At 36.3% G+C, this 13948-nt stretch overlaps 1 protein-coding gene across 1 annotated transcript in view; it reads left to right on the forward strand.

Annotated features, from left to right (window-relative positions):
- EFCAB6 (EF-hand calcium binding domain 6) overlaps nucleotides 1-13948 on the forward strand; it is a 244799-nt gene that overhangs the window by 29524 nt on the left and 201327 nt on the right. Inside the window, exons 5-7 of the mRNA XM_012757712.3 lie at nucleotides 47-258; nucleotides 8847-8935; nucleotides 13703-13769. Coding sequence (XP_012613166.2) covers nucleotides 47-258; nucleotides 8847-8935; nucleotides 13703-13769 — 368 coding nt within the window. The remainder of the gene's footprint in view (nucleotides 1-46; nucleotides 259-8846; nucleotides 8936-13702; nucleotides 13770-13948) is intronic.

Raw genomic sequence — 13948 nt, forward strand, 5'->3', positions numbered from 1 at the left:
TCTTAGCTTTAAATGTGTTTAATAAATAGCTCTGTCTCTTTTATAGCCACAGCTGTTGCAAATCCAATACTGTCCTTCTTAGATGTTAAACGGATTTTATTTCAAAAAATTACTGATAAAGGGGATGAGTTGAAAAAAGCCTTTCAACTGCTTGATTGTGGTCAGAACTTGACAGTGTCAAAAAATGAACTGCGAAGAACTATCACAACCTTCCTGATGCCTCTCACGAAAGAACAGTTTCAAGACGTGTTGGCTCAGGTATGGTATGTTGTAAATACTTAGAATAATTCAAGAAAAGCTGAAGCAGATCAGAGGAGCATGTCACCTATTCTGGCTTTATCCCTCACTGTCGCAAAAGAGCAGTAGAAGTTTTGCTTGTGTTTCACAATTCACTTAATTAAGGCCAATTTAAATGATCAGAATCAATGATTATTTGGTTATATTTTGCACATAGTGGTGCTGCAGCCAATTTATTTTAGTTTTTTTTAAGGTTCCACATAAATGTATTTGGTCAAATTACATTTTGGAGCTTAGTATGTTGGCATTTGTTTTTGTATTAAATGGTTATTGAGGATCTACTATATGCTGGACCCAGTGCTAGACACTAGGGGTGCCCTTGAGGAGTACCTGGCCCAGTGAGGTATTTATGGAGTGTTGGCAAGTGCTGGGACAGGGGTGGTTTGAGAGTTAGGAGAGGGATAGGGAGAATTTCTGAAAATGAGGAGTGGTAGTCCAGGAATCCTTTTTGGTGGAGGGGGTATTTACGTAGTTTTAACTGAGGGGTGGGTATTAGCCAGATGAGAGAGGAAGGAAAGGCCATCACTGGCTGAGGGGACAGCCTATGTGAAAGCTTGGGGGCCTGCATGAGCCTGCCATGATTATTCCTGGAACTGGACAAAGTCATTCATATCTACAGTGAAGGGATGTGGCTGGGGGGGGGGGCGGGGTAGGCAATCAGGAAAGTACTTTTGTTCTGGAAGCTCTAGGGAGCCAGTGAAGGGTGTGCAGCAGGGGGTGGTGCAGTTACTTCAGGAGGGATGTATAGGGTGAGGGCCCTTGGGCCACCTAGTGGTGTTCCATACCAGGGGGACATAAAGAGTAAAAGTTTGTGGTCCATGCCCTCAGGGCCCTTAAAAAAGGAATACAAAATGCAGTAGGAATTAAACAATCTCAAAATAAGTCTATAATGATCAATATAGTAATTACAAGAGTGGAAAAGTTCTGCTGGAATATCATTAGTATTCCTTTCAACCGAATAACTGAATTTGTACACACACAAATGCACACGCATTCATGCATACACACACATAGACAAGTTTATGTATTTTACTCATTCATTAGTTCTTAAACAGAATCTGGCTTTGTGCTATTTAATATAATTTAAAAGCCTTTTAAGAATTTGCTATATACCCCAACCAACCTACTGTGTATACTTTCAACACAGGGGAATTATGTGTCTTGAAAAAAAGTATCTCAATGAATTCGAGGCATTCCTAAATTCCAGTCTTAACCTCAGATACTGACTCTCATTTATTTCACTGTTTTTTTTTTTTTTTTAAACACGTATAGTTCTATTTGTTGTTGCTCCTTGTGCATACCATGTTGCTGTTTCAAGGTTTTCTCTTCCTTTTCATTTGTGTCTTTCTTTGAATTTGGCAAATTTTCAGCTTATTATTTCCTCAAATATTTTTTCTGCCCCATGCTCTCCTCTGTTAGACATTTTTATATTGTCCCACTGGCCCCTGAGGCCCTGTTCATTTTTTAAAATCTTTTTTTTAATATTCAAAGTGGATAATATTTATTGATCTACTTTAAAAATCCATAAGTAAGATTTATTGATCTTACTTTAAGTTCATGGACTCTTTCTTATCATCTCCATTCTTCTATTGAGCCCATTCAATGAATTTTTTATTTTAGACATTGTATATGACAGTTCTAGAATTTCCATTTGGTTCCTTTTTATAATTTCTATTTACCTGCTTTGATTTCCTGGTTCTTCCTTCATTTATGAGCATATTTCTTTTAACTCATTGAACGTAATTAAAATAGCTGTTTAAAGTCCTTGCCTAGTAATTCTACCATGTTGGTCATCTCAGAATTGGCCTGTATTGATTGTCATTTTCACTGGTCATATTTCCCTAGTTATTCACATTTGAGTATGTTTGGATAATATCTCAGACCAACAGAAATATCATGTGAACCACATATGTAACATTTTCTAGTAGCCACATTAAAAAGTAAAAAATAGGTGAACTTAATTTTATTTATAAAGAAATATAAATAATATTATTTATAAATAACATTTATTTATATATTTATAAATAATATTTATTTAACCAAATATATCCAAAATATTATCTCATTTCAATATGTAATCTCTGTTAAAATTAATAAGATATTTTATATTCTTTTCTGTATACTAAATCTTCAAGCCTGTTATATATTTTACACTTATAGCAGACTTCAGTTCAGATGATAAATTTTCATTGGAAATACTTGATTTATGTTTATATTTCATAAAATTTGTAGTTGAAATACTATATTACATACTCATATGTTCCAAACATACTTAAAAGTTTTCTAATAGCTGAATCAATATTATTTTTAAAATTTAAATTAATTAAAACTAAATAAAGCAAAAATAATTTCAGTTAATAAGTTGTATTAGCCACATTTCAAGTGCTCAATAGCCACATGAGGCTTTGGCTATTTATTAGATAGTACAGTGTACTAAACATTGTGAATGGTGTATTGTGGGGACTGTGGATTCTGTTAGATTCCTCTGAAGACTGTTGATGCTTTTGTTTTGATAGGCAATTAACTTGCAAACACTGTCTCACCTGCAGTGTGCAGTAGCTCATATTTCAGTTCAGTTCTTTTGTCTTTACCTGGGCCTATTGAGTCTGACTTGCACATGCATATTCAGAAGTCAGCTAGAAGTCAAACAGAGTTTATAGCCAGGAAGTGGGTTTCCTCCTCTGTTTCTCTCCCATGAGAGAATATGTGAGATTCCCCTCATATTTTCTAGTGTCTGTAGTTGCTTTGGGTTTTGTGTGCTAGTCTTTTAGGCTAGAGAGATAGTGGGTTTTATAATGGAGCTCTGTGCTGAGCATGTGGCCTACCCTCAGGATAAAATCCATTACGAATAGGAAACTCCCTCCATTCCTGTCCCTTATTCTAAGTTTTGCTTTCCTCCAAAATGTACCTGCTTTCATTTACTCTCTAGAGCCTTTAAATAGTTATTTCTTGTATTTTGACCAGTTTATGGTTGTTTTCTGCAGGAGGGCTGGCCCATTTTGAGCTTTTTCTGCACAACTTCTCTGCTTTATCATTTTAAAAAGAAATCACAAAGTTACAGAAAAGTTGGAAGTACAGTGCAAAGAACAATTTTTTTCTAAAACATTTGAGAGTAAGTTGCTTTATTACCCCTATTTTAATGCATATTTCCTTTAAATAAGGACCCTGTCCTATAATAACCACAACCCAACCATCAAAATAAAGAAGTTAACATTGACTCATTATTCCCATTTCAGCTCCAGTGTCCAGCCAGGTTTTACCATTTGTCTCACAAATATCTTGTAGGATCCAGGTCAGAATCATGCATTGCATTTGGTCGTCATATCCTTTTAGTCTTCTTCAGTCTAGAATGGTTCGTTAGTCTGTCATTGGCTTTTATGACGTTAACACTTTGAAGGTTGCAGACCTGTTATTTTGTGGTGTTTCCTTAAGACTAGATGGAGGCTTTCATCTTTGGCAGAAACATCACTGCAGCAATGCTGTGTTCTTCTCATAGCATTTGATTAGATGGCACATGATTTCAGCTCATCTCATCACTGCTGAGGTTTACTTTGATCACTTAAGGTGAGATCTGTCAGGCTTTTCCAGTGTATCCACTTGGTAATTAATAAGTATTTTGTGAGAAAAACTTTGAAACTAGTAGATATTCTGCTTACCAAACTTTCAATTTATTCATTTATTATTTATATATTAATATTTATAGGGACTCAAGATTTCCTACTAAGTGGGCTATGGGTCTATTATATTCATTATTTATTTTGATGTTTGAATTATTCTAGATTTGGCCAGTAGAAACTCCTTCAAGCTGGTTTCTCTATCCTTTTGACATGTTCCTATCATTGTTTGAACATTTCTTTGCTTTACTTTCCAGAGCCTTTAAATAGATAGAAGATATTCCAAACTTATCTGTACTTTGCTTGCTTTGGTCCTGGAGTCATCTATTTTCCAAAGACCTCTGGTTCCTGTGAATGGAAGAAGATAACTGAGAAGCCAGAACATGGGCACTAGGGCTGCTGGTGTTAGGTTAGGAGGTCACCGCCCCCAAGGCCCTGTCAGCGAGCAGTGCTCTAGGGGGTACATTTTTTTTTCATACACATGTATATGTACATTTACATCTACATTTATTCTGTCTCAATTTCTCTGTTCATATTAAAAACCAAGAGTTCATACCAATACCACCAATTCCAACTCAAAACTCCAGAGATCATTCTGGTTTCTCCCTTTCCATGGTTGTAACTACCTTCTCATTGAATGAGGAACTTGGCTCCCATTACCCTTAGATTTGCTCATTTGCTCAGTCTCCCCGTAGGTGACCCAACTCACATCCAGCCTTTCTTCTCCCCGTGTGGGTGCCCTCTCCCCCATGTGGACTCGGATCCATGATAATGCCATTTTCACCCCACATCCCAGCACCGAGGCTCCCCCAACACTGCAGACACCACTTTTTTCTGTCCCATCTGATGACTTTAGGACTGAATTGTTAGGGGAGTTGGGAACAGGGAAAGAAGGCAAAAAGCTTTCCTCTTCCCTTTTAAAAAGACGTTTCCCCTTTATTCACTTCTAGAATAAGGAATAAATTGTACATACTGATTTTTTCACATTACCTTTAATTGCTATCTACATTTTTAATAACAGCTTTATTAAAATATAATTTATACATCATACAATTCACCTTTTTAACATATATAAATTGGTGTTTTTTTGTATATTCACAGTTTTGCAATCATCACCACTATCTAATTTGAGACCATTTTCATCTTTCCAAAAAGTTACCTGTATTCATTAGCAGTCACTCCCCATTTCTCCTTCTGCTGGTATCTGGAAACCACTAATCTACTTTCTGTCAGTATAGATTAGTCACTATAGATTCTGGACATTTCATATAAAACGAATTATGCAGTACATGATCTTTTGTGTCTGGCTTCTTTCATTTAGCATGTTTTCAAGGTTCGCCCATGTTGGCATAAATCAGTACTTCATTCCTTTTTATGGTTGAATAATAGTCCATTATATGGATAGACCACATTTGCTTACATTTTCATCAGTTGATGGATCTTTGAATTGTTTTCAGTCTTTGACTTTTGTGACTAATGCTGCTATGAACATTCATGTACAAGTTTTTTGTGTGGACATATGTTTTCAGTTCTCTCGGGTACATACCTGGGAGTGGAATTGCTGTGTCATATGGTAATGTTCTCTCACTGTTAAAGAACATTTGTCCTTGTAAATATTGCATCAGCTTCCTCATAAGCTCAGTCTAGCTGGTGATACTTTATACCAAATGGAGAGTTAAAATATTATTTCCTTCTATGTATGCTTATAGTCATGATCTAATGTTAATTTAAAATTTTGACAGTCTTCCCAAGCTAATCAGCTATGCAGGAAGAAGAAAAGTACAGAAAATATGAAATGTGTATCTGTTTTTAAAAGCTACATCTGTTTTTAAAAGAAATCACTGAGCACTGCAGAACTTCAAAGACTTTTTAGAAAACAGGTCTTAGTAGTCTATCCTTAAATGATCAGCATGTTTTTCTAGAACCTCGAGGTCCTGTGATGCATGTGTCAATCATGAAGGCTGGAGTGTGGTGAATTTACAGGAGGCTGAGGTCACTGGGAATGAAGGGCAGGGCTTCCTTTCTCCATGCATGGATTTCGTGTCCGTGACTTTTCTAGATCTTAATGACTAATCCATGTGTGGTGATTCAGCGTTTCTTTTTGAGTGGTTAATGTGAGCCTAACTGGACACTTAGTGAAACTGGTAAAAGATTTCATGGGAATTTCCCCTTAAAATTAGAAAACAATTTTTCAGTTATAGTCTTCATTACTTTAGCTTTAATTTTAGCTTTAATTTTATTTGAAGAATTGTACCAGGAAATGTTTGAATGTCAGTGTTTTAATAATTTGTCAGGGAAGGAAGAATGAAGAGGCTTTGCTTGTAATCTGCCCTATATTAGAGTAAGACGAATTTTGTGGTTTATTTAAAAATGTGGCCTCAGTCTTTGCATTTTTGTTTTCAAGAGACAGAGTCTTGTTCTGTCACCCAGCCTGGAATGCAGTGGCATGATCGCAGCTCACTGTAACCTTGAATTCCTGGGCTCAAGTGATCCTCCCGCCTCAGCCTTCTGAGTAGCTGGGACCACAGGAGCGCATTGCCAAACCCAGCTAATTTTCTTACTTTTTGTATAAACAGGGTCTTGGTATGTTGCTCAGGCTGGTCTTAAATCCCTGGCCTGAAGTGGTCCTCCTGTCCCTGCTTCCCAAAGTGCTGGGAGTACAGACATGTACTCCCAGCACCTGGCCAGTCTCTGAATAGTAATATAGACTCTTTTTAAAGAAGTCCACTTGGTAAATAGATTCCAGAGAAGGAAAACAGTTCTGTTCTATTCCCAGTGGTTGTGCCAGGGTAGAGAAAAAGTCTTCTTTCAAGATACTTACCAATGTGATGGATACTGATTTCAAAATGACCCTCTCCCAGCCCTAGTCTAAGAATTGGCTTTCAGCAATTCATCCATGTATGGTTTTGACTCTTAAACATTTTTGCCGGAATCACAAATACCAAAAAGGCACGTACTGAGCAGAGCCTCTCATTTTAGATTAGATTCTTTAGTTGTCTAAGGGGCTTAGCTTTGGAGACCAATCATTGCAAGAATTTCTCTACTACTTAGAACTTGTGTTCGATCATAAATAACAATATGAATTGTGATGAAAGCTTGAATCATTTGATGGACTTTTTTTCTTTATAGGCAGGGTGGTTAGGGTAGTGGGATGAACTTGTGCTCCAGATTCACAGAGATTTCTGGCACTTAATGGCAGCGCTGTGCAGGAAGATCAGACCTCTGTTCTGTGAAATGTAGAAAATGGTACCACCCCTGAAGGTGGTTTTGGGACTGCTCATGTAAAACACTGAGAGTAGTTTTGTGATCATTTATTATGAGCTCTGTAGATGTAAATTTCTTTCCTTCATCATTTACTGTTATCATTACCCAAGCCAGGAGGGAACCCAGTCTTGAACTACTTAATGCCCTTCTTCTGCAACATTAGGGAAACTTTGAAGTGTTTACCCAAAATTATATCTACTAAAAAAATGCACTATCAGAAATAGAAGGCCAGGCATGGTGGCTCACGTCTGTAATCCTAGCACTTTGGGAGACTGAGGCAAGAGGATTGCTTGAGTCTAGGAGTTTGAGATTGCAGTGAGCTATGATTGTGCCATTGCACTCTAGCCAGGGCAGCAGAGTAAGACTGTGTCCTCTGCCCCCCCCCCCCCAAAAATAAAGAAAAATCATGGGTGTCCTTTCCAGGAAAAGGCTTCTACAGAGGCCCACCCTGTGAGCCCTGAGCTACTCTCCCCTGGTCTTGTTTCCTAGTTATACATATTTTAAATAGTAAAGAGAAATTTATCCTTTGGTGGAAACTGAGAGAACCACGCTTGGCTTTGAGGCTAGCATTTCTACGCTAAGTAAATAACAAACTTGATTGTGTAGACTTGGGAGCTATTCAGCTGTATGGGAAATTGTAGTTTGTATATTTGCATGAAGTCTAATGAAATATTTTATAATGAGTATATATTTATTTTATGTTTATTTAAATTTTAGATTCATAATACTTTTTAAAAATAATTATTTTGATTTTAAAAAGTTTAACTTTTTATTTAAAAATAATTGCAAACCTCCAGAAAATCAGCAAGAATAAGAATAGTACAAATAGCACCCATTTGGTACAAATAACACCCATATACTGTTTTACTCAGATTTATCTGTGGTGAACATTTCACCTTATTTGCTTCTCCTGTGATCTCTCATTATTTGTGTGCATATGTGAGAGTATATGTGTATGTAAACAACATATACAAATGATGTGCATATAATATTTTTTAAAAAAGCACTTGAAAGGAAGTTGCTTATATCATGGTTCTTTACCCCTAAATACATCAGTGTATATTTCCTAAGAATAAGAACTATTCTTTTATATAATCGCAGCATAGTTATCAACTTCAGTAAATTAAACATTGAAATAATACTTTATTTAATCTAGATTCTGTGTTGAGCCACTTGACCTAATAGTGTCATTTATAGAATTTTGAATTTAAAAATGACTTTTTCAACCTGAAAACTATATGAATGTACAGAAAGTACACATGACACGCAAAGAGTAAAACTGTCCTGTGCCTCAGCTTCCAATATATATTATACATATAATATTAATATATATTAGAAAATATTTCTCCTAATTTTATTTTATTTTTAGATTGACTTTAGATTTAGCTAGATTTATATATAGATTATAGATAATTTTGTAGATAACTTGTTGACTTTTATTAATAATTGAGCAGACTGGTGTTGTAGGATGCTATTTACACTTGGTTTGCTGAGAATGCACATCAACTCGGACACCTAGAGTAAGCAGTTGTAAATATTTACTAGAAATGCCCATCACATTAATAGGATTCTACATTATATCCTGGAACCTTTGATTTAGAGACCTACTACACTGTCTATTGCTTGGATCTTGATTCTCTAACATGTTGTCATTTTTCTTGTTGAATGTAGATCCCCCTCACCTGCTCTGGTTCTGTGCCATACCTTGAATTCCTGTCCAGGTTTGGTGGAATTGACCTAAATGTAAATATTATAAAGAAGTAAGTGTTTTGTTTGCTCATATGAAAATGTGAAATTTGACATAATGAATAAAAACTGTGACATAAAACCATTGGAGTGGATCATATCAGCAGATCTATATGGAATATGGGTTGGTAGAGCTTATCCATTTAGAATTTAATGGAATTAATCTTTACATTTTATTTAGAGAATATTTTAGCATGTATATAGGATATACTTCAGAATAAGATAAATGATTCTGTAACACAATATAAACATAGCAAATTAAAGCCAGGTAAAAATGTTTTACATATAATGTATTTAAATTTGGAAATAATGAATTTTAATCTTTAAAATATTAAGATGCCAAATTTAAAATTGATTGGTTTTTATACATTTTTAACATTGCTCATTGGAAAGTGATCATATTTTGGTGGCTGGAAATGAAAAAAAAAGATCTTTGTATGAACTCCTCTAGTATTCTGTAGTTTTAGCATAAACATGGAGCTTGTTTGCTTTATCTGCAACATGAGCAGGTTGGATATGACCTTTAATGTCTCGATCAGCAGTTTGATTCTAGTGTATGATTTAGAAAATACTGTTTTAGTAAAAAAAAGTATTTACTCATTATATGACTAAATGAATAAGCCTCATTTTCTCAGGAGTTGTATAAACAATTACATGTAAGAACTAAATTTGATCCTGCAATATTAACAAATTCTGTTGTTATAGCTTTTGTGATTAAATCTATCACCGATGCAGCTTCGGTATAAGAAGAGTGCAGCAAGGGGACGGGGTGGGAGAAGTTGATGCTTAGTGGGTATAGAGTTTCAATTTTTCATGATAAAAAAGTTCTAGAGATCTTTTGCAGAACAATGTGAATATATTAATACTTAACACTACTGACCTATGCACGTAACAATGATTAATATGGTAAATTTTATGTGTTTGTTTTTTAATCACAATTGAAAAAAAAGAATTAGTGGTGCAGCTCCCCCAAGAATGACAAAGTATTATCCCTTCTGTGATCTGGAATTTTTCTGTGCTCTGTTTAGTAAATGATCATTTCTAGGCTCATTCAAAGAATGACTATTGTTTTAGAGGCTGCATAGTCATGGCCTTGACCTAAAAGACCGTGACTTTTTTGTAGGATAAGGTTGTTGGGTGGACATTAACCTAATATGAATATTCTTTGTTGGAAAATCTAAACAACTGGTAATACTGAAAGCAGGAGAGCCTTTTTCTCTTATTGTAAAACCTCAGTCTAATTAATTTGAGATAAAAAGATCAGCTGAGCATGATGGCTCACACCTGTAATCCTAGCACCTTGGGAGGATGAGGCAGAAGAATTGCTTGAGGCCAGGAGTTTGAGACCAGCCTGGGTACCATAGCAAGAACCCATATTTACAAAAAAAAAAAAAAAGAAAAAATTAGCCAGATGTGATGGTGCACATCTGTAATACTAGCTACTTGGGAATCTGAGGCAGGAGGATTGTTGGAGTTCAGGATTTTGAGGCTGCAGTGAGCTATGATTACACCACTGCATTCCAGCCTGGGTGACACAGTGGGACCCCATTTCTGAGGAAAAAAATCCTGAGTTACTTTTTTAAACATAAAAGGCTAAATATTTAAACTAAATTTGAAAGATTTCTGACTTACTCCTAAAGCTGAGTTCTCTTTATCATTGGAGACATTGCATTATAGTGAATAGAGACTTCTCTTCCTGGTTATATGGTAGGGTATATATCATGAACAACACACAACATTTCTATGGAAAACAATTAAAATGCTGGATAAAAAGTAAAATATATGCATACATTTTAATACATTGCTGAGCTGGCAGGAAAGTAAGGAAACCTCAGAGGCCTAACATAATGTGAAAATTGGAATTCAATTAAGGGAGCGTTTGATAAAGTCAGGTTTTGCCCTGAGTGTATTAGCCAATCCTGGTGAGTTTGTGTGCTCACTTTTGTTGGCCATTTGGAGTAAAGGAGACAAAAGAGAAGGCCTAGGTTACCTGCACAAGGTGGAAGAACCTAATAGAAGACCATTGCATATCAAGGTGGGACACCTACACCCTCAGGCAAAGGTAAATTACAAATGTAAGCCTGCATCACAGAGGGGCACAACAAGGAAACCTACCTGTTTCAACACTAGTGTTGAGTGAATAGGGGAATACATTCTAATTATAGGTTGATTTTCATGCAGGTCTGCACCTGAATTAATGCTACCTGTGTGGTCTGAAAAGTCTTAGATTAGGAACTTACTTAAAAGCAATCCTGGACTGGGTGTGCCCTTCTGTGGAATAATGTATCTTCAATCTATTCCTTAAAGAATTCCATAGATGAAGTGCCAAGTAACATCAGATCACACCAAAAATTTTAAAAACATATGAAGAGGCAAAAAAATGAGGACTGCAAACCAATATATATAAAACCAAACAGAATTAGATCTCCAAACACTTGAAATATTGGAACTATCAGATATATCATCTAAAAATAGTGTTTTAATATGTTTAAAGAAATGAATAGATAAGTGAAGATTTGAAGAAGTATAAAAGAGAACTGCTGGTATTAAAAATATAATAATTAAATATATATAAAATTCAGTTGATGGGTGAAAATAATTGGATTAAACATAGATGAAAAGAGCATTTGTGGAGTAAAAGATAGAGCTGAAGAAATTATCCAGAATGCAACACAGAAAGAAAAGGAGATATAAAATATAGAGGACAGATATAAGAGACATGGAAAATAGGAAGAGGAGGCCTAATATGCTTCTAATTGGATTTCCAGAAAGACAGCTGTCTTAGTCCATTTTGTGTTGCTATAACAGAATACCTGAGATTGGGTATTATAATTTATAAGAACAGAAATTTATTTCTCACAGTTATTGAAGCTGGGAAGTCTAAGACCGAGGTGTTGGCATCTGTTGAAGACCTATTTACTGTGCTCTCACATGGGGGAAGGGCAAGAGAGGATGGACTCCCTCCTTCAATCCCCTTTCTAAGGGCACCTAATGTTGTTCAAGAGGGAGGAATCCTCATGGCCCAATCACCTCTTAAAGGTCTCTTAATATTATCACATTGGAAACACTGAATTTGGGAGGAGTACATTCAAACCATAGCAATATAGGAGAAAGAATAGGGCAGAAATAATATTTGAAAAGATAATGGCTGAGAATCTTAAGCCAAATAAAAAGAAATGCCTATTTAGACATTTCACAGTGAAACTGCAGAACATCAAAATCAAAGAGAAAATATTAAAGGCAATGAGAAAGAAACTGAATTGACTTCAGAGGAGTGACAATTAGACACTGACTTCTCAACAGTGACAGTGAAAGCTATAAGATAAAGAATATCTTCAATGTGCTGAAATAAAATATTTGCCATCCTAGAACTCTATACTATATTTGTAAGAATAAGAGTAAGCTTTTCTGTGGGAGCCCCTGGGACCCTCTCCTAATCTTGCCATAGTATATGGTCATCTAGTGATATCAGAGTACTTGGAAAAGGTAGAAACATCTAGCACCTTTGCTTCCTGTGTCCAAACCAGATCTTTTTCAACCAGATCTTGTATAATTTCTTCATATCAGTGTATATAAAAACAAGAGGCAGCCAATACAGTCATTGAATTATCAGGTCATTAGACTGGGGCTGAATCTTGGGGCACTGACAGAAGTGTAGCTCAAATTCTCAAAGTATGTGGAGGTGAGACTTAATATTCTGGTCACAGCACTTCCTTTCTGAAATTATTTTGGGGAGGTCACATATACCAGCCAAAAACTTAATGTCATCAATGACATAGAGTGAACACAAGAAGTGGTATGCCATCTCTTCTGCCTGGCTACCTTAGCCTTACCAGAACTGGTAATGTATAAAAATCACCATGTTGAGGAGATTCCTGACTATCTAATGGTGGTTGATTAAATTGGAAGCAACATGAAGATTAAAATTGTGTGACCTAGGACACTATTTAAAAAGTCATGCCTCTGAGTGTGTAAGAGTTGGTGTCTTGGTCCGTTTGCATTGCTACAAAGGAAATACCCAAGGCTGAGTAATTTATTTAAAAAAGAGTTTTATTTGGCTCATGGTCCTGCAGGCTGTGCAAGAAGCGTGGAACTAGCATCTGCTTCTGGCCAGGGCCTCAAGCTGCTTCTCCTCATGGCAGAAGGCGATGAGGAGCTGGCGAGATCACAGGGCAGGACAGGGAGGAAGAGACAGAGGGGAGGGAGGTGCCAAGTTCTTTTCAACTATCAGTTCTAGCAGGAACTAATTCAGTGAGAACTCATTCATTCCCACGAGAACCTGAGGAAGGCACCAAGCCATTCATGAGGATTTGGGAGCTGGGTCTGAAGCCAGATCACCTGGGTCTGACCCTGGTGCCCCCAGTTCCTCACATGTCACCTTCATCTTCCTCATCTATAAGGACCTCAGCCTGCTTGTCTGTGAAGTGAGGATGATAAGGTGCTTAACCCATAGAGCTGCTGGGAGGTTTCATGAGACCAGGCCTATTAAGGCTTGGTGCATAGTAAGTGTTCATTAAGTATCAGCTGTAATTACTCAATCCCTATACTACCCTAGGAAGAGTAAATGCTGTTATATTTCATTTTACAGATGAGGAAACTAAGACATGGAGAAACTAAGTAATTTGCCCAAGTTCACATTTCTGTCAGATGATAGCACATAAGAGATACCTTGCATTTTAAAATAGATTATTTAGAAGTCCTTGCAATTTTGACCTCTGCATGTCTTATGTAAACGTTTATTTGGTTAAAACATTTTAACAAAGAATTTTTTTTTTTTTAAGGGGAGGTGGGAATGAAATTAATTGCTGCCGGACATTAAAAGAACTTGAAACCCAAATGGGAGAAAAGGTAATGGAGATTTTTAAAAATGATCCCCCCCCTTTGTCAACAGTCGTTGTTACCAGACATAGATAATACAAAATGAGCCACCTTGTCATCTGTGTGCTCGTGTCAAAGTCATTTGACTAAATAGATCTTCCGATAATAAGCCAGTGTGAAAGCTCATGTTCAGGCTGCTCTGACTGCCT

Source organism: Microcebus murinus, chromosome 10 (genome assembly GCF_040939455.1).
Source record: "Microcebus murinus isolate Inina chromosome 10, M.murinus_Inina_mat1.0, whole genome shotgun sequence".
In the NCBI taxonomy this organism is placed as follows: domain Eukaryota; kingdom Metazoa; phylum Chordata; class Mammalia; order Primates; family Cheirogaleidae; genus Microcebus; species Microcebus murinus.